The sequence below is a fragment of the Tenrec ecaudatus genome, chromosome 12 (assembly GCF_050624435.1).
Source record: "Tenrec ecaudatus isolate mTenEca1 chromosome 12, mTenEca1.hap1, whole genome shotgun sequence".
In the NCBI taxonomy this organism is placed as follows: Eukaryota; Metazoa; Chordata; class Mammalia; order Afrosoricida; family Tenrecidae; genus Tenrec; species Tenrec ecaudatus.
This window is the reverse complement of record NC_134541.1, coordinates 125,001,859-125,022,753: the sequence shown is the minus strand read 5'-3', so window position 1 is coordinate 125,022,753 and position 20,895 is coordinate 125,001,859. Positions and strand designations below refer to the sequence as shown.

At 51.6% G+C, this 20,895-nt stretch overlaps 1 protein-coding gene across 5 annotated transcripts; it reads left to right on the top strand.

The window, feature by feature from the left end:
• The first annotated feature begins 2,947 nt into the window (after window positions 1–2,947).
• On the top strand, window positions 2,948–20,463 carry TMEM219 (transmembrane protein 219). 5 transcript variants are annotated; one of them, XM_075564735.1, is made up of 6 exons: window positions 2,948–3,005; window positions 4,042–4,240; window positions 4,330–4,519; window positions 15,915–16,144; window positions 17,727–17,894; window positions 20,355–20,463. In XM_075564735.1, exons 2-5 carry the CDS (start codon window positions 4,076–4,078, stop codon window positions 17,862–17,864), a joined length of 723 nt encoding a protein of 240 aa, XP_075420850.1. In that variant the 5' UTR covers window positions 2,948–3,005; window positions 4,042–4,075; the 3' UTR covers window positions 17,865–17,894; window positions 20,355–20,463. The 5 variants fall into 5 exon arrangements, with proteins under 5 accessions (XP_075420850.1, XP_075420847.1, XP_075420849.1 ...); XM_075564732.1 differs by having other exon boundaries at window positions 2,980–3,116; XM_075564734.1 differs by lacking the exon at window positions 2,948–3,005 and adding an exon at window positions 3,110–3,249.
• Window positions 20,464–20,895: the final 432 nt, after the last annotated feature.

Here is a 20,895-nt window from a genome sequence, read left to right as displayed (position 1 = left end):
GCAATTTTCCAACAGTGGCATTTATCAAATAGCCATGATCCTAGGGGCGGGGGAGCCCTAGTGATCGTGGGTCAGCCATGAGGCTGTGGACCAGAAATTCGATTCTGAGCACCTAGCTGGCAGAAGGCCAGGACTGTGTCGTAGGATACAAAAGAGACCCCCATCTCAAGTATAATTTAAGGAGAACATTTGTTAAGTCTTCAGAAAGACAAAGACAACATCAGGACACAGACGCATCATCCCCAGGAGGGAGGTCTTGGACAGGAGGTCTAAATGGTGTGGGAGGATTCAGTCAGGATGTTAAGTATTTAAGGCCTGGAACACAGAGAACTGTCACAAATTCATGATTGGTGGCAAACCGACACATTGCTGATATAGGTGGGACACTTGAACACCTGTACACCTGTACGACAGACTGTGTGCCAGGAACAGGGCCGTGATTGGGCCACACACTTTATTAGAGAAGGGTTTACAACAGCGGTTCTCAACCTCTGGGTCTCGACCGCTTTGGGGGTCAAATGACCCTTTCACAGGGGTTGCTTAAGACCTTTGGAAAACACATATTTCACAATATATAACTCCGTATTGTTTTGTGATTGATCACTATGCTTTAATTATGTTTCATGATGTTCAATTTGTAACAATGAAAATGCATCCTGCCTATCAGATATTTACGTGACGATTCTTAACAGTAGGAAAACGACAGTGATGAAGTAGCAACGAAAATAATGTTATGGTTGGGGGCTCACCACATGAGGAACCTTATGAAAGGGTAGCAGCATTAGGAAGGTTGGGAACCACTGGTTTACAAGATTGGCTCAGGGCCTTCTGACCAAGGCAGTTATCAGGAGACTTGACAGGGCATGATTCAAGATTATGTGGCTGCACGCCCCCTCAGTCCCACCCCCAGTAAGGTGATCTCCATCAAGGACAAGCCCCTAAGCGAGAATGCCCCTCCCTGAGCTGGACAAGGACAAGATCATTACCATGCTTGATTCATGAGCAGAAAGAATTCAATGGAGGCTTGAGGGACATGGGGGACTCTGCAAATGGATTTTGGGCTGTCCTGTCACCAATATTGTTGTCAGTGAGTCTGTTCCTACTGCATGTACCACAGAACGAAACACTGCCTGGCCCTGGGCCATCCTCACAACTGTTCTTGTTTGAGCCCATTGATGTAGCCACTGTGCCTATCCGTCTTGTAGAGGGTCTCCCTCTCTTTCACTGCCACCCGTGTTGCTGTTGTTAGGTGTCATTAAGTCAGTTCTGACCCACAGCAGCCGTATGCACCAAAGAATGAAACGCTGGTTGGTGCTGCATCATCTTCACAATCGTCCCTCCGCCTTTATGCAGCCATGGTGTCGGTCCATTTTGTTGAGGGCTTTCTTTTATTAGCCCCTCTAATTTTCCAAACAGGATATCCTTCTCCAGGGACTGGTCTTTCCTGACAACATGGAACCCTCCAGCCATGCTGTGAGCCGGCCATGATATTTTCAACACTCCTCTTCAGCACGCCAATTCAATGCATGGATACTCCTTTGCAAGTTGGGGTGCTCAGAATTTAAACTCTAACCTTCTTACCATGAACTAAAGAGAACAGCCTGGCCCTCAGGCAGAGTGCATTGGACTGTTACTGATTTGAGGCCAATCATGAATTTGTGAGTTTCTTTTGTGTGCCCTACCTTATTGACATGAATGTGCGTCTATGAATCCCTGGGTGCCACGATGGCCTCAGGACCGTGGCTTCCAGATGTTGTGCCTTTGTCCAATTTAAGACTTCGCAAACGTTCTCCTAATTATATGAGATTGGGGTCTCTTTTATACCCGAAAACAGCTGCTAGCTACAGGGTTGGCGGGTCAATTTCACGAGTGGCTCCAGGGGGAAAGATGAAGCTTTCTGCTCCCACAAAGAGTTCGCTTCAGAAATTTCCAGGGACCGTTCTACTCTGTCCTATCGGGTTACCAGGAGTCATTGTTGGCTCAATGGCAGCGATTTTGGTTTATCTGATCGGGGACTGTGCCAGAAACTTCAGGGGCAGGGGCTGAAAGACTGATACCAACTTCACAAAGAGTTAAAATACCCACGTTGTGTTTCAACGACTATTTGTCCCGTGCTGAGCCCAGGTGGCGCTGTGGGATAAGCGAAGGTTCACAGTTCAAACTTGACCAGCTGCTCCGGAGATTTCGCCTGGGAGCTCTAGACCGGGTCACAATGAGTCTAAATGGACTGGATGGCAGTGTTTTTTTGTTATTTTTTTTCTGATTTTAACTGTGTGCTCAATGGGCACTGGACCCCTGGCTTCCCCGGCCTTGCCTCTTAACCTGTCCCTTTTGTCGTTCAGAGGGGCACATCGATGCTCGGGGAGAGCTCGGTGACGGCTGACCCAGAGATCGCCATCAAGAGGGGACTTGGATTCAGGGCTCCCGACTCCGCGTAGCGCGATTTTTTTTTTCAGACGAGACGGATGTCTGGTCGCTAACACGTGAGATGCAACGGTCTCCACGGGCAGCCTCGCTGGTCTAGGAGGCTAGGCCGGTACAAGCCCGCGGGCCAAACGTGGTTAGAGACCGCGAGCCTCGCTGAGCGGCGGGAGGACCCAAGGCCTCTCCCGGAAGTTGAGCGCGGCCGGGCTGTGCTCCCGGGGCGGAAGTGCGCACCGCCGAGAGTTCCGCCGGAACGCCCCCTGAATCGTTCCGGAGAGGGTGTGTCTATGTGTGTGTGTGTGGGGGGGGGGCGCGGGTGTCCTACCACGTACCCTAAGATGAGTTCCTTCTTTCCTCGCCTCCATCGGGGTTCCCGCTCTCCTTTGCTGCCCCTCGGAGTCTCCGCGCGCCGTACCCCGCCCGGCGACCCGAGGCCCGGAGCGTGCCGCCCTCCTGAGCACTGCGCATGCGCACCCAGCCGTGGGGGCGGGGCGAGTGGGAGGCGGGGCGGAAGCTCGGGGCTCGGGCCCCGCCCCTGCGCGGCTCCACGCGTGACGTCGCGGGGGCGCCGGCCGAGAGCGGTGAGAGCGCGCGGCGGAGGGGCCCGGCGCCGCCGGCCAGCGCTGGACCCGGGGCCTGAGCTCCTGCAGGAGGGACCCTCAGGACCTCGGGGGGGGCAGTGGGTGGCCCAGGTGCATGCTAGCTACCCGCCTCCAGCTCTCCCTCTTCCTTTTCCCCCTTCCGGGCGTGCCGGACCGGGAAGCTGGGCAGGGACTGGGCATTGTTGACAACTGTGCTTCCCTGGCGCCCTCCTCCCCCCACCCCGTATGTGTATCTCCTTGCCTTCCAGATGTGCCTTTTCTTCGGGCTGTCGCTTCTCGCGTGGGATAAGATGGTAGCGTGGAAACAGTGCTCAGCTTGGAAGCAGGAGACAGGTTTCAGACCTTGGCCTTACCACGCCTGTGTTAAACCCCTCCCCCAGCCTCACTGTCCCCACCCCCCCACAGTGTTATTAGCCTGATTTGCCCTGCTGACCCAGGGGTCACTCAGTATGCCACCGAGAGAGACAATGGGTACTTCAGCTCTTGCATGACCTGGTCCCACGCTTCGCCAAGTTGAGCCATCACGTGGTGTTCTTAGAAGCTCCGTTTCACACTAAGTGCGCTGACTCGCGTCCACAGAGCCAACGAATGCCGGGGAGCACACAAAGCCAGCAGTGTGGCTCTCAAGTGGAGCTTTTTTCCAGCCTTGACTTCCTCCTGGGGGGTGGGGGACTGTGGCTGGAGGAGCATCTACAACCAACCCCAAAGAGCTGCTTCCTCCTTCTCCCACTGACAATTGCCCTGTTTGAATTCCAGCACAGGGTGCTCTCCCCTGCTTCCGCATTGATGAGCTCGAAAATGAAACCCAGCAAACATTTCCCCGAGGGGTGCGGGAAGTCCACACCCGGGAGGGACCCAGGAACCCTGGGTCCTTGTCCCCGCTGCTCTCCCTCTCAGAACTCCTTGCTTGACTCTTAGCGAGCCCCTGGCCTGCTCTGCACTTTAGCTTCCCTCCCACTAAAATGAACGAGCGCAGCAGGCTCTTGTCTAGTTCCCCCTCTCTGTCCCCCAACAGGCTCTCCGTGGAAGCCCAGACCCCTCCATTTTCCATGGGCAGCTGCCAGGCAGGGCACAACCTGCATCTCTGCCTGGCTCACCACCCACCTCTGGTCTGTGCCACTCTAATTCTGCTGTTGCTTGGCCTCTCCGGCCTGAGTCTTGGCAGATTCCTGCTCACCCACCAGACTGGCCTACGCAGCCCTGACATCCCTCAGGTAAGCCTCCGCCCAACTGGCTGGCAGCTGTAGGTAAGCTCCACTGCTGCTCCGCTCTCAACCTCCCTCTTTGCCCTCTCTGTACACAGGACTGGGTCTCCTTCTTGCGATCTTTTGGCCAGCTGACCCTGTGCCCTGCGAATGAGTCTCGCCCAGGGAAGTGGCGTGATTCTTATGGCGTGGGTCTACTGACCACCTTGGACTTTGGAAATGGGCCGGATGGGAACAAGACCCAGACTTTCCAAGCCGAGGTCCTGGGTAGTCAGATGGGACTGGAAGGTAAGATGGGGGAGCACTGGGGGATTGGGTGATAGAATGCTGGGGTTTGTCAACACCCTCACCATCCGGTGGCCTTGAACACATCTCTGGGTCCTCATCACACATCTGCTGTGAGGGGACTATAAACTTCCAGTGAACACACTAGAGTGCTTTAAAAAGAAACCCCACACCCCTTAGCAGTTCTTCCCAAGCTCCCAGCCCTAGTCTATTTTCTGCACTTGTTTATCGAGCTTGGGAATAACTGCCCCTTCAGGGGCTGAGGTTCTCTGCCTCTGTTCTTGGGCGGTACCGAAGGCTTGGGTAGGTGAGACCCTTTCCATCTGTACACCCTTCTCTTAAAGAGGCTGTCATCGGAGAAGCTTGTTCTGCTCAACTCTCGGGTGTCCCCCGTGGGCCTGACATGGAGGGTGCAGGAAAAAATTGGACTGCTCCCAATTCCAAAGAGTCTTCTTCTGGGAGAATGATGAATGACAGAGTCATTAGGTGCCATCAACTCCTGTGTCACATTTGGCCTCAGCTTTCTTATCTAAGAACTTTGTTGTATTGAAAGATGAAGAGGGAGGAGGGGAAGGTAAAATTGTCTGGCTTTTGAGGTCCTTTCTGTAAAACACTGGGACCCCTGGTGGGCGTAGTGTTGAGGTGTTGGGCTGCACTCCCCAAGATGGGCAGATTGAACCACCAGCTCCTCCAGGGGAGAAAGCGGGCTTTCTGCTGCAGTCAGTAGCCCCGGTCTCGGAAACTCCCATGGCCAGTTCTCCCCAGTCCTGTAGGGGTCACGATGAGTCAGTATTGACCCGGTGTCAGTGAGCTCTAAGTGAGATGTAAAACACTCTCATGTTATGATGCCACGATGCTTCAAATCTCAGTAAAATCAGACAATGGTATTTCTAAAAGCCTGCTTCTCTTGGGGACAGTGACAGGAACTTTGGGAGCAAGTACAAAACGACATGGCTCTGCCATCCAGAAGATTTGTGTCTTCCCATTCAGTTTCAGCCAGCTCTCGTGCCAATCTAGCTGTGTGCTCAATGGGCCCTGGCCCATGTTTTCCCGATTCTTGCCTCTCAGCCTTCCTATCCAGCCCCGGGAGGTCGGTCTGATAGCTACGACTTCTCCAGGAGCAGGATTCGAGGCGAGACTTGAGCCTAGGGCTCCTGCCTCCATGCTCCGTGCTTTTCCAGGTGAGATAGACTTGGGTGCGTCTCCAGAAGGTGAATATGTGTGGGAGTGGGAGTGGGTCTCGGCACCTCCAGGTGACGTGACACTGAGCCACCCCAGGACGAATGGTATGCATCTGTTGTGTACAGACGTGGGAACCATCCAACTCGGCTTTTCACTATCTTAGAAATCCAGCTTTACGGATAGAGAATTCACAGTCAGTGCAAACCACTCATCACCCCAGTCAACCTTCGGCTGTTTCTTGACTTCCAAAGGAAACCCCACATTCTGTAGCAATGATTCCCCATTGCCTCCCAGGCCCCCAGCCCTAAGCCACCGCCAGTCTACTTTCTGCCCTTGTTTATGTTCCAGTTTCGGAGCCATAGAGCATACTTCTGTGCCTCCCTTATTTCCCTTAGGCTGATCTCCAGACTCATGCATGTAACAGTACTTCCTTCCTTTTTATAGCTGTGTAGTATTCCACTATCTGGATATACCGTATTTGGTTTGTCCATTCAGGGCTTGATGGGCATTTGAGTTTCCATGTTTCAGCCAGCATGAATTAGTCTCGTGTGAACATTTTTGTACACCTTTGCGTCTGGGCATATTTTCATTTCTCTTGGGTGTATAGCTAAGAGTGGAATTACTGGCTCGTGTGGCCACTCTGTTTAACTCTTTGAGAGACTGTCAGGTGGCTTTCCAGGGTGGCTGGACCAGTTGATGCTCCCACTTGGAGACACTAAAGCGTGAAATTCCTCCACATCCTGGGCAAAACCTGTCCCCCTTTTCATTCAAGTTTGGCGAAAGGGTGTGGTTTGGGTTTGCATTTCCCTGATGGCTAGTGATGTTAAACGTCTTTCTGTGTGCTTATTGGTTGTTTGTCCAGCTTCTTTGGGGAGCTGTATGTCCCATGGCATATTTCTTCATTGGGGTATTTGGCTTTTTAGTCTTGAGCTATACAGTTTCTGTGTTCTGAATGTAAGTCTCTTATCAGAGAGATGATTCCAAATCCTTTCTTCTGTTCAGTGGGTTATCTCGGTGGTTATCTTCAGGGTGCTCCTGAAGGACAGAGGCCTCAGGCAGGAACCATGTGTAGGGCTTCTGTTTGGTGAGAGAAGAGTGTGAATGAAGCAGCAGCTAAAAACCCACAAGGGTCTTGTGTGCTGGGCCAAGGTGATTGCCTGTCTCCTGTGTCCTGTGGAGACTTGACAGATCTTCATCAGAAGGAAGAGACTGGCGTTTTGTTTGTTGGGTCATTTGAAAAGATTACGCTGCTGGCCCCCTGAGCGGCCGGAGGGTATCCTGACAGAAGCAGGAAGGCCAGTTAGCTGGAGTAGGTGCTGTAAAGAGGAAGCCGAGCAGAGAAGAGCATTGATTTGAGACAGGCATTAGAAAGGGGGGTTGGCAGAGAGAGTGGCTGATTCCATCTGGAGTGGGTAGACGCAGGGAGAGACGTTCTCTTATTTCACACGTTGGTTTTCCTAGAGTGGTAATGAGGGGGCAAGGGGCCCTGGTGGCGCTGTGGTGAAAGCTCTGGATTGTGAACTCAATGGTGAGAAGTTCACACCCAGCAGCCACTCCCAGGAAGAAAGAAGCTGCAGTCCTTCCTGACTCAGGGTGAGCCTTCAAGAGGGACCTGCCCTCAAGGGCTTCCAAGGCGGTCCATCTTTCTCCCACAGCACAGCTGGCGGGCTCCCCAGAAATCCGAGCTTCCATTCTGAGCTCCCGGTTTGCAGAAGGCTGTGGATGACAGCTACTGCCCCCAGCCCACTGGCAGAGCCCCCACAGAGATGAAGCCGCCCTTGAATTCCTTCTGATCATTAACCACGGACGCGGATAATCGCGATCAACACTGAACCCACACAGCCACCAGCGTACTTTTCTGGAAAGAGGGCTGCCTCAGAGACCCTCTGGGGTCCTGTGCTTTGTCCCACGCGGTCACTGTGAGCTCCTGTGGCCTCCACAGGCAGTGGTGCATGTGGCCGTCTATACTTCGCCTCTTCACTCACAGCATCCGAAGTGCTGACCCATCTTCCTACTTCTGTACCGCCGTGAGGCTGGCACAGGACGGGCAGCGGTTCTTTTGCTGTATGCAGGGTTGGGCAGACTGCGTCTGATTGGCCGTAAATTAGGACCTAAAGTGGCCCAGGCCATCATTTGTTTTTTGTTTGTTTTAATTCATTGTATTGGGGGCTTGTACAACTCTTATCACAATCCATCCATCCATCGTGTCAAGCCCATTTGTACATTGGTTGCCCTCATCCTCAAAACATTTGCTTTCTACGGGAGCCCTTGGTATCAGCTCATTTTTCCCCCTCCCTACATGCTGCCCCCTCCCCCATGGGCCCTTGATGACTTATAAATTATTGTTTTCTCATCTCTCAGGCCATCATTTGTTAATGATTTCGCTAATCTTACCGGTATTATTGGTAGACACACATTTCTGGTAGCGTCAGCATTTTTCTTCTGAATTCTTTCCTTAGGATTGATTTCGACACATGATATGACCGGGTGATAGGGCCTGCATTCCACGGTAGATTCAGACCGTTCAGAAGGATACGGAGCAGACATAACAAGGCGCTTACCTCCCTGCTTTAAATTATTTGTCTTCTTTGATTTTTGAGGCGGTCTTAAGACATGATGGATAGTAAACCATTTGTCAATTAAATATATTTTCAAACAAGCTATTACTCATTCGTTCTTTTAACTTTGTTTTATTCTATAGAAACCTTGTGCTCCCATGAGGTCAGATTTCTCAGGCTTGCCTTTTATTAAGGCTTTTAGCTTTTTTTTTTAATTTAATAAATCATTTTATTGGGGCTCATACAACTCTTATCACAATCCATACAACATCAATCAATTTGAGTAAAGCACCCTTATACACTCATTGCCCTCGTCATTCTCAAAATTCACCTTCCACTTGGGTTCCTGGAATCAGCTTGTTTTATTTTTTTCCCCTCCCCCCCCCGTCCCCGCTCCCCCACAAACCCTTAATAGTTTATAAATTATTATTTTATCTTATCTTACACTGCCCAGCGTCTCCCCTCACCCACCTTCCCATTGCCCATCCCCCAGAGAGGAGGCTACACATCGATCCCCGAGATCAGTTCAGCTTTTCTTTCTTTTAACCTACTTCCGACTTCTTTTTTTTATTTTTTAAGGATTTTAGCTTTTGTGTCTGTCTTTGAAAGGCTCTCCACATTCTAAAAACACAAAAATATTCTCCTGTATTCTTAAAATTTTTATGGTGATTGGGGGGAAAAACAAAAGGAGCCATGGTGTGTCATGGGTTATGTGTTGGGCTGCCAACCTGAAGGTCTGGTTCAGACCCACCAGCTGCTCTGGGAGAGTGACAAGGCGCTCTGCTCCCCACGGCCGCACAGCCCCAGAAGCCCTGCGGAGCAGTTCTGTTTCATCTTACGGACTGACTGTGAGTCTGAATAGACTCAGTGGCAGTGAGTTCGGTGTTGGAATGGGGACGCTGTAGTCTACGGATTGGGCTGTTAACTACAGGGTCTACAGTTCAAGCCTACCAACCAGTCTGGGAGAAAGATGAGTCTCTGCTCCCCTAAAGATGTACAGTCTCTGCCTCCCACAGGCCAATTCTACTCTACCTACAGACAGGGAGCCCGGCTGGCAGAGGGGATTACGAGGTGGCCTGCTAACCACACGGTCAGCAGTTTGACTCCACCCAGCTACTCCTTGGGAAAAGAGGAGGCTGTCTGTTTCCATGGAGATCAACGGGTTGGTTCTGCTCTGTCCCACAGGCGCCATGAGTTGGACTCCTGGACTGTGGGTTCTGTTTCAAGTGTGGACCTGTCGGGGAGCTCTGAGTCAGCACTGACGCCATGGCAGCGGGCGGCGGGGGTGTGATGAAGATGTACCTAACAAGACGGAGGCCGTTTCTACAGTCTCTACCTGTACAGTTAGTTCAGGGGCCTGGGTTACGCTTGTGTGACCATTCTTGCTGTCCTTTTCCAGATTGGTCCGCCACCGTTCACATCAACTCAACTCTCCCTAAGCCAGAACCTCCTTTTGACTCCTCCTTCCCACCCTGGGCACCACGAAGAAGTTTGCTTTTTATGTCTCTGCTTAGTTCACCTCATTTCTAGACCTGCTTGTTTCGTGTGATTTCCTAAGCGAGTCATGCCCGTGCGTGCCCTGGGCAGCGCAGCGCCATGCTGTCAGCTTTGTCCGAGGTGCGCCGGCCATCAGGACTCCGGTCCCCTTGAAGGTGGGCAGAACACACAGTGCTACGGGCACTTCTTGTTGGCCCCTTTTGGCTATTGTAAAAGTCCTGCAGTGAACACGGTGCACAGGGCTCTGCTGGGGGTCCTGCTTTCACTTGGTGGGGGGGCAGCGTAGGCAGGCCTCAGAGACATGGCAGGGTGGGTCCCAGCCGGATGCTGCAGGGAAGCAACTGGCATGGGTTTTTTTTTGTTTGTTTGTTTCCCAGTTCATGTAAAAAGCACACTGACACTACCCAGGAGTCTATCAAAGTGCCATAACCCTCAAACCAAAGCCACACCCCCACCAGAGACTCCGTTTTGACCCAAAGGGACCCTGTCGGACAGGGTGCCACTACCCCGTAGGGTTTCTGAGACTCGATATGGGAGCAGACAGCCTCAGCTTTGTCCTGCAGAGGGACTGGTGGTTCCGGACTGCTGACCTTGTGACTAGCATCTCCGTGATGAACCCACTGCACTCCCAGGGCTCGTTCAGTAGGCACGAGCCCGATGACAGCGCTGGGAGTAACGTGTGCGAGGGACCGGAGGGTGACACAGGGCTAGGAAGGGAGCCCAGGCAGTTGAAAACATGGCTCACTCCACGCAGTGTGGCCACAGCTTTCCATTTGTACAGTTGTGCAGACACTGTGTCTGCACAGCTTCACAAAAGGAGGTGCCAGCCGAGGCCTGCCTGTACCTCGGCTTAGGATTGCGGGATCGTGTGGTAGATCGTATGGAACCGCCGGGTGCACCGGCTCACGTCTGGACCTCGCGTTCCCCGCCACCTTGCCACCCCGGTTTTGTTCCTCTGATCGCTGCCACTGCTGGGGGCTGGTGGCACCTCGTTGGGGTCTTGACTTGCTGACGATGCTGAGCATCTTTTCACGTGTGTTTCTGAACAAACGGCCCAAGCCAGCCCTTTGCCTGTTTTTAGAAATTGGTTTTTGCTGTGCAATTCTAGAACAATTTAAGGTGGAATTTGGATATCAGACTCTTCTCGGAGCTCAGGCTCCTGGGACTGTTGTCTTCAGCGTGTCGGCCGCCTTTCCCCTCTTGGATCAAGTCCTCTGATGAACGAAAGTAGTTCCTGTTCACGGTGTCCCCTCCTGCCGCTGGTGCCTGTGCCATCTTGAGCTGATTGCTGTTCCAAACGCGGTTCTGCATCCCAAACCAAAACCCAGCTCTGCCATCGAGCCGAGGCCGACTCAGAGCGACCCTCTGGGCCAGGGTAGCACTGCCTCTGTGAGCTTCCCACCCGAACTGCTTACTGGAGTGGAAAGCCCCATCTTTCTCCCAAGGAACAGTTGCTGGTTTCAAACTGCTGACCTCACAGTTCTCTGTCAGACTCATAACCACTATGCCACCGGTGAGCCTCTAGGTTCTGCATCCACACACCTATATTTCCTTCTAAGAATTGTGTGCTCTCAATGTCCACATTTGAGGAGCCCTGGTGGCGTAGTGCTTGCGTGTTGAGCTGCTAACCACACAGTCTGCAGTTCAAAACCACCTTTCACTCCATAGGGGAAAGACCCATACAGAGTCACAGCCTCAGAAACCCACAGGGCAGTTCTACCCTGCCCTGTAGGGTCACTATGAGTTGGAATTGACTCAACAGCAGGGAGAGAGGTGGCATAAACAGCTAAGTGCTCAGTTCACATCCACCACTGCTCCAATGGAGAGAGACCTGTTGTTTGCTTCCGTAAAGATTACAGCCAGGGAAGCCCTGTGGGCTGGTTCTGCTCTGTCACATGGGGTCGCTATGAGTTGGAATTCTCTCAGTGGGCCCCTGCTGCAGTTTTCACATTAGGTCCTTGCTCATTTTTAATTGATAGTTGTTCACGGTCTGAGGCTTGGATCCCGATTCTGTCTTCGACATGTGGAAGTCCAGTTTTCCCCAGCACCATTTATTGAAAAGACCCTTCCCTATTGAATGGACTTGGTGCCCTTGTCAAAAATCAGTTGACCCCCCAAGAGGTGTGGATTTATTTCTGGACTCTCAATTCTATTCCCTTGATCTATCTGTCTGTGATTATACCAGTGTTAGACTCTTAGTTATTGTAACTTTATTTCTTAATTTATTTTTTGAACATTTTTTCCTTTATGGTTTTATTGGCACATAATTTACATAGCATACACTTCAGTAGTTCAATTGTTCAATCATATCAAGAAGAATTATATAATTATTACCCTATCAGTTTTAGCCGTATATCCCCCAATGGTTAAATCGCCTTTTAAAGTGAGTTGTGCACTCAGTTCTAGTGCTTCATTTTCCACTCCTGAGTTCCCCCTTCCCTCCCTAATGCCCACTCCCACCCCTGCATCTCCTATCAACCCCTGTAGCAATTATCACTATGCATCTACTCCTCCTGTGGGTCACCGACTGGGAAACCCAACAGAAACAATAAAAACCAAATTAGAAATATAGTGGTCAGGATAAAATAATAATGTAAAGACCAAAATAGGGGCGGGTACCCAGAAAAAACTCCTCTGGGCAGAGCTTGTGCAGTATGTATGCACTGATCCCCGCTAGGAGTACAGCTGTGACCTTTTGTTTCCTGCTCGGGAAATGCCGCAGAAACTGCTGTGATGTTGAACACAGCTCACAAGGCCAGCGCTATGGGGAAAACTCGAGTGTACGAGTGGTTTTCTCCTTTCAAAAGAAGGTGAAATGTCGACTGATGACAAAGCTCGTCTGGACTTCTGTCAGTTTCCCAAACAGATAAAAATATGGACCTGTGTGCATTTGGAGTTTGTTCCACCAGGTCAGACTGTGAATCAAACTTACTATTAATAGGTTCTGAAAAGATCGTGTCACAGTGTGCGACAAAAAGTCTGATTTGTGGCAGATGGGGACTGGTTTTGTCACCACGACAACCTAACTGCGCACACAGCCCTCTCAGTGCTCCAGTTCGGGGCAAAAAACAGCATGCCTTTCTTGCTCCACGCACCTGACTCACCTGACCTTGCTTCATGCGGCTTCTTTTTGTTTCTGCAAATGCAGAGGGACATGAAAGGACAGCCATTTGATGACGTAGAAGAGGTGAAGGGAAAAAATGAAGGAGGGGCTGTCAGTCATCCAAACAGATCTTTGAAAATATTTCCAAGTATGAAATCACAGATTTGACAAATGTATGAAGTGTAGTGGAGAGTACTTTGAAGGTGATAAAGTTGTTTTGTAAAAAAACAACTTACAAGACATAGCTTTGTTTTGGTGCCCCTCATACAAATAATGAGTAAGAAGGCAAAGGCCCTTATCAACATTCCACAAGCCAGGGAAGAAATTGCTGTCAACTCAGGTCAGGTTTACAGGGAGGTCGTCTGGCCAAGAATCGAGCTGGATCCAGCACGGTCAAGATGACGGTGGTCCCTCCCTGGCCGCAGGGCTGTTTGAAAGCCTTGCCTGCGGCTAGAGCGGATCTGCCAGCAGCTCCGTCTGACAGATACTCTGCAGATGCATTTTGGGCTCCCGTGGTCTACAAATTGTTCATCATTTTAGCTCTGATACTTTTCCCTTCGCCCTATTCAAATTTTTTCATTGTCATCTTTGGATCTCACAAGCTAACGTGCTTCTTCTGTGTGGTCTTAGTTGACTCCTCACTTAGATGGCTGCTTGTTTGAACACAAGCCTTTAAGACCCCACACACTATTCCTGATTGATAGCCGGGCACCGTCTGCTTTCTTCACCACACTGTGCTGTAGCACCCTTATCTTCAGCGAGCCTTTCAGGAAGGTGAGTATCCAGCAGGGCCATGTGATCAGAACTAAGTGCTCTTGGATTAGGGTTAGAGTTAAGTAGGAGCCCTGACTCCGTCTGCTTGTGGGGTGCGCACGTCTCAGGTTTACTTTGTCGGTCGTAATAGGAGAAAATCATAACCCTATAAGAACTGCATCATTAGCAGCCATCAGCCAATCAGCAGCCTAACAACCAACACACATACCCAAAAAACTGAAGAAGAAACAAAAGCACACAAAAAAGCAAGCTACAAGCAGGAAAGCAACAAAACCTATAAAGTGCAGCATTGTCAATCCCACCCGCCCTCCCCCACCTGTATGTCAAGTGCATTACTACCCTCATCAGTTTCCCCAATGTCTCAGCATTCCATGTTGGTGTGAGAAGTCTGTGCTGGTACAGTCTCGCCTTGAGCTGCATGCCACGAGTCTTTGCCCTGCACAGTTCAGTCTCTCCTCTGATGGGGCACCGGGGTGGATGCCAGTGGGAGTCTTCCTAGGGCCAAGGCCCCCAAGTGCAGATCCCTGTTTGGTGGGTTCCAACCACTGCAGGGTGGGCACTGAGACCAGCAGGTATGGTGATCTTGGATCCCCTTCTACCAGACACTCACCAAGCCAAGGGTTCCCCCCAAGGTCCAATGACTGCCACTTCCACAATCATGGGGCGGCCACTCTGCCGCCTCTCCCATCCAAGAACCAAAGCCCTTAGTCCAGGCAGCTCTGAGGCCGGGTTCAGTTCAGTCAGCAGGGCCTCTGTGTTAAGTCCTTCTGGTGTAACCCCTGCATTGTGTCCTGTTGCCCGTCAGGTCAGCTTCCGTGATTCTCTGGGTGCTTAGTCCAGGTGTGGTTCACTGAAGGTTAGGTAGAAAGGGATTCAGTGTCTACTCAGGTACCTAGAACCTGGCCCATAGTCCCCCTAGGTTTCCTACACTCATGGTTTAGTATCCGTTCCCGCTGTGTGGCGAGTTCTCCCCAACCACCCGCCATACTCACCAGCAGAACTGTCTCCTCCACAACGTAGGTGGGCCCTTCTCATGGTCTTGGCTTGAATTTCCGGGAAGCTTCTCCTTCCATCCCCTTTGATTTCCTGGTCTAACAGGAGCACAGAGCGGGTGATTCGACATGGGCTCCATCCTTCCAGAAGACTATAGCTTTATGTTTTGAAACCCAGAATTGTGAGTCCTCCCTCATTGTCATTCTGCCTTTAAAACACGGAACGGTTAGCATTTGGATGGGAATTGCATTGATTGCTTTGGGTAATCTTGGCATCCGTTAACCCTGTGAGGCCTTCAGTCTACAAACCTGAATGCGCTATTTGGTGTTGGTCGTTGGTACCATAATTTCTTTTAGTAATGTGATATAGTTTTCGATGTACAGGCCTTTCACTTTCCTGGTTAAAGTTATTCCCAGTCGTTTAGAGATGTTCTTTCCTTGGATTTCTGCTGGGTTTATGTGTCTATAGTCTTTCGTGCCATCTTGCTAAATTCATGGATCAGTTCTAATAGCTTTATTGTGGATTCTCTGTGTAAGATCATGTCACCTGGGAAAGGGGCTACTTTTACTTCCTCCTCGAGTTGGACACCTTTTATGATTGGTGGGTTTTTCCGCTCTATCCTGATTGTTTACCTGGCTGAGACTTTAAGAAGGATGTTGAATAGCATCCATATAAGAGGGCATCTCTGTCTTGTTCCTGATCTTAGTGAGAAGGCATTCAGTCTGTCGCTATTGAGTGTGATGTCAGCTGCAGGATGTTCATAAATGTCTGTGTTTTCGTTCCATACTTGTTTAGGGACTTGCTTGCTTGCTTGTATAGCTCTTTAATCCATCTGGATTTTATTTTGTTTATAGTGTGAGATAAGAGTCTAACTTTTTTCCCCTTGTGGAAATTGTCCCAAGGCCATGTGCTGAATAGGATGTCCATTAACCATTCGTTTGAAATGGAGTGTGAATTTTTAAATGGGTTTTGGTAGCTAGTGGAAAACCACTTTCCTAAAAAGGAAAAAAGTTCACACAGACGGACCTGGGTGATCTGCATCTACGCCCGTTTCTCTGCAACCTGGCAAGGGCTGGTATCACCATTTCATGGAGTGCAAGCTGATCCAAGTTAATTTTCATTTAAATTGGCCCACAGTTCCTTTCATTTCCTGATGTTGTAAATTATGGCAGACAGAAGATTTCACTCTTGAATAGAACCAGTGCCCCCAAGCCCGCAATGAATAGAAAGCTGGGAACAGGCCCCCACTCCACCCTTCACTCTCCTTTCTCTCTCCCCCGGCCTCTCGCAGGGTCTTTTGCGGAAGAACGGGTCCTCATCACTGCCAGGGTGACCCCCAGAAGGACACCAGGAACCTGCCTGTATTTCCGAGCTGCCCAGCCAATCCTGCCTACCAGCCAGCCACCCATATCCTGCTCAGAGGAGGGAGCAGGGAATGCCACTCTGAGCCCGAAGATGGCTGTGGGCTGTGTCAGAGTGTGGAGCCATGAAGGCCTTGTGCTCACCAAACTGCTCACCGCAGTAAGAGCCGAAGCATCATGGGTGCCACTTGTCCCCTGTGCCCTTTTCTTTCAGCCCAACGACGCTTGCCAGCCATTCATTCCCCAGCTGCCCAGTCTCATAGACAGCCCTGCAGGATGCTATGACCCGGGAGCTCCAGGAGGTGGTGCTAGCCCGTCAGGAAAGCACCGCTCTGCACTCTGGCCCTGGCCTGCGATAGTTCTGGCCTCTGAGCACACACCTTGGGCCTCAGCGGCTGCTTCTGTAAACTGGAAACCCTGACACCATTTTCTACGACCAACAGATAATGATTAGAGAGTGACTGTAAAGTGCATAATGCCTGGTAAATGATGGAGGTTTGATAAATGACAGATACCACTATTAATTATTGTCTGTCAGTGAGACAAAAGACGCTCTCTACCTCAAAGGAATTCAGAAACTGTATTAAGAGGCCGAATGGGCAAATTGCGGTGATAGAGATGTGAGCAGAGTGTTCCATAAACACAGAGGGGAGAGCAATTAGCCCCGGCTGGAGCATTTATGGAGCGTGCTTCACAGGGCAGGTGGAGAGAACTGCGCACAGTAGTTTACAATGTGCACAGCCCTTTCAGGTTCGTTGCCTCGTTTGATCTTAAAGTAGCCCTGTGAGGGAGGCACTATCCCATTTTACAGACGAGGAAGCATTTATAGCGAGGGAGAGAACTGCCCAAGGCCATGGTTAAGTGGCAAAGCCAGGACTGCAACCCACAGCTCTGACGTCCAGTTCCAGGCTGGTCTGTCTGCTCAGGTGGATCCTTGAGAGGAGGAGGAGGATTTGGGTAGGGAAGGCAGTAGGTGGGGTGTGGGGTATCTGTCATGAGACAGGAGGATTACATTTCAGGCAAAGACCTGGAGCATGAGCACAGGCCTGGAGACTCGCTTTGGGGGCGGGAGGGCACTCCATGACCTGGGAGTTCTTAGGAGGAGAGGCTGCAGGGGCAGATGCCGAGCCACCGTGAACATCCAGATGCTCCGACTGGACACTGCAGGCCTGAGAAGGGAGGGGCGCTCCACTAGGGTTGGGTGGAGATTGGCTGCAGTAAAGGGCAGGGGATCCGCTGGGAGGCTGCTGCATGCTCTTGCCTTAGAATTGTGGATGTGAAAGGACCCCGGCCTGGGCCCTGCGTGTGCATCTGTACAGTAGAGAGCGCTCCTCTCTCGTGGAAGCCCTAGGGCCGTGGCTCTCGACCTTCCTCCCGCCGCCGTGTCCCTTTCAGACAGTTCCTCACGTGGTCGTAACCCCAACCAGAAAATTATTGTCGTTGCTACTTCCTCACTAATTTTGCTAATGTGATGAATCGGGCGACCCCTGTGAAAGGGTCGTTCGGCCCCCAAAGGGGTTGAGACCCACAGGTTGAGAGCCGCTACCCTATAGGGATTCAAGTTGAGTCATGGGGCAGGCAGAAAAGCTGTTTGTAAGCCATTGAAACAAATGTTGGCTTAGTAGAAGGAAGCCTCTCCTGCCGCCCTCCACGTCTGTTCTCTCTAACCCGTGGGCTGGGGTCAGCTGTGTCCCCCGGAACATGCTCTGCCCTTTCTCCATCTCCCTTGTTCCCACCTCCAGGAGGAGCTGGCCCTGTGTGGCTCCAGGCTGCTGGTCTTGGGCTTCTTCCTGCTGCTCTTCTGTGGCCTTCTCTGCTGTGTCACCGCAGTGTGCTTCCACCCGAACCGGGAGCCTCACTGGTCTCGAACCCGGCTCTGAGATCACGGGCCCAGTGCCTGCCTCACTCAGGTGAGATTCTTTACCTGCCCCAGTCGTTTGGGGAGAGGGAGTGGGGTAGGCGTGGTGATTTTACAGTGGAGAGCTTGCGGCTCCGTCCCCAACTGTTGCTTCCTGGGGCCCATGGGAACCCTACCGGGCTTCAGCTGCCCCTGGGAAGTGTACACCATCAGCAGCCAACGCTTTGCTTCTTACTATTAAAACTTTTAACGCTCAGGAAAAGCCCACAGCATCTACACGGACAGCTGGGCAAACGATGGCCACGCAGACCTTCTTGTAAACCCGACTCAAACTAAAACCCTCCTGCCGGGCTCCCTGGAGTTCCTCTTTGTCCCTCTCTCTGATGACACCCTCCCTCTCTCTGGAGCAGTGGGTCTCCACCTGCCACAGGCGAGGCCCTGGAATACAGTGCCTCATGTTGGGGTGAGCGCCCCCCACCATAAAATTGTCGTTTGCTACTTCAGCACTGTCACTTTGCTACTGTGATGAATCGGGTGACCCCTGTGAAAGGGCAGTTCGCCCCCCCAAAGGTTGAGAACCGCTGCCCTAGAGGTAACTACCATCTTGCTCTATCACTTATCACCAAGTGTTCCTTCCTGAACAATATGGTTTAGTCTTTTTTGCCTTTTTGAACTTTACAGAAAGGCTAGTTTTCACACAATACAGACACTCTGTGTCAGTCATTTACATCCAAGCTTAAAAAAAAAATTGTGGGCCATGGAATCTTGCAGATCCATGAAATACAACCCAGACCGACTAAACCCTCCCTGCCATCAAGTCTAAGCCGACTGAGAGCGACACCACAGCTCAGAGTCGAATCGCCCTTGGGAGCTGCGGAGACTAAATTCTGTTGAAAGTATAAAGCGCCATCTTCTCCCAAGGAGCGGCTGGTGGTTTCATACTGCTGACCTTGCAGTTAGTGGCCTGTCACAAACCCACTACGCCACCAGGCTCCTTTACATGAGATACACATGCATGCCTTTCATTGAGGGCTCTTGCAGTTCTTATGACAATCCACACATCAATTGCATCAGGCATATCTGTACATGTTGCCATCGTTCTTTTCTAGACAGTTACTTTCTGTTGAACCCTTGGTGTCAGCTCCTCTTTTTTCACATTTTAATTGGCAGCAGCAGTGAGTTTAAAGGGTTCAGAGTTAGTGCATTCTGAAGAGGACCCAGGCATGTCTTGCTTTTGTGCTAAAATCGTGACGCTCAGTACTATGATCATTTTAAAATAAAATACAACTTGAGCAGCACCCAGAAATCGCATTGTTGACCTTTGTAACGAAAGCCACCGTTTCTGAGGCGCTACTACGTGCCCAAGCACTTGGCATGGACCACGCCTCTTCCATTTTGCCTTCATTGCATTCAGAAGAAAAGTTGGTCCTGATAAGAGGCTCCTTCACAAAGCAGGTGCTAAATTAGTTCCCCTGTAAAAAATTTTTTTGGCGGGTGGGTCTTGTAATCTGAGAGCCATACAAGCGGCTTCAAAAAGTGCATGGAGGCCCCAGCACCAAAAATTAAGTGGATTCCTGCCCCTCCCCCGAAAAGAATTTGTTTCAAAGGATGACATTGATTCTACAGCTCCAGGAGATGGACATATCTGATCAGAGCACACGGGAGCAGATGAAGGGGCAGGAGGAGAGAGTGGAGCACAGCCTGGCCCACCAGGCCATGAGGAGGATGTTCCTGAGTAGAGCAGCCAGTCCACAGAGAGAACATGGCTGGCCCCACTGAGACATGATGCCCCTCAGTGACTAAGGGCGATACAGGGGACAGCACCGGAGACACAGTGTGGGAATTGCATCTGACCTGATCCCACCACACTGAGGCAAAGCACTGGAGGAGTGCAGAGCGGAACAGCAAGGGAATGGAGTGGCAAGGTCCCCAGGGAATGCTAAAAGTGGACTTTGGGGCCAGGGCGTGGTGCCCCAACAGACTGGACTGGAAAACGCTCCTAAGGGCCAAGAAACGATCCTTGAACGAACTATAAGCCTTTCTTTTGTGGAAAAAAAAAAGTGCATGGAAATGTTCCATTATCATTCAGCTCCACCTTTCCACCAACTCTTTGAAGACCCTCAGACACGATGCACCCGCTGGTGGCATGGCTGCTGTGCTGTGTTGCTGGGAGAAGCGGAGACGGCTCTGACCCAGGGAAGGAAGGGCTCCACCAGAGGGACTGAAAGTTCAAGGGCAACTTGGCTCAGCATGTCTGTCGGTCCCAACCACCTACCAGGGACAGGAAGCAGGTGGAACCATCTCCACCTTTTTGGCGATGAGCACCAGTCTAGATTCTGAACCCTGGCAGATCCCAGGGCCCTGAGGCCGCCCGCACTGGGACGAGTGCCACTCCTGCCTCCAGTCGTCACTTCCTGTGGCTCCTTGGTCAGTTTTGAGTTACCCCAGAGCTTGCCCCAAAGGCCCTGGTGCGTACCTGCCGCCGTTTTCATTTTCCGTCTTTCCTCCGCAGGTCCCGAGTCTGAACCAACCTCTTGGGCCCTGGTTCCGAGTTGGAAGAGACGGTGAAAACAGTGAAGAGCTGGGGATGTGGGGAAAATAAAAGGCTGATTTTTCCCAGTGTCCAGGGGTGTTGACTGGGGGCTGGGGTGAGAATTTGGGGGATACTGGCTGTTAGGCCATCGGTTCCGTCAGACGGCCCCCATGCCCCCCCTTCATGCCGCGTTTCCGTCTGTGGCATAAGATGGGTCCTTCCAGCCGGTGGGAAGGCGCTCTGCCATACATGCAGTGTGACCTTGGGCAGGTCACGCGGGTCCTCGGGCTCCGTCTCACTACCGGCCTGGACCCAGGGAGTCTCCCCAGCATTTGCTGGCCCAGATTCCTCGACTGGGGAGCCCGCGACCCAGGCGGGAGGGCGCCCAGCTTCCGAGCGGTCTGTTTTCCCGCCTTTTCCGCGCCCAGCAGCCGCCTTCCCAGCCCTCCCCGCCTCGACCCTGGACGCAGGCGCAGATCCCCCCGCTCCTTCCACCCGCGCCCCTTCAAAGCTTCCCCTA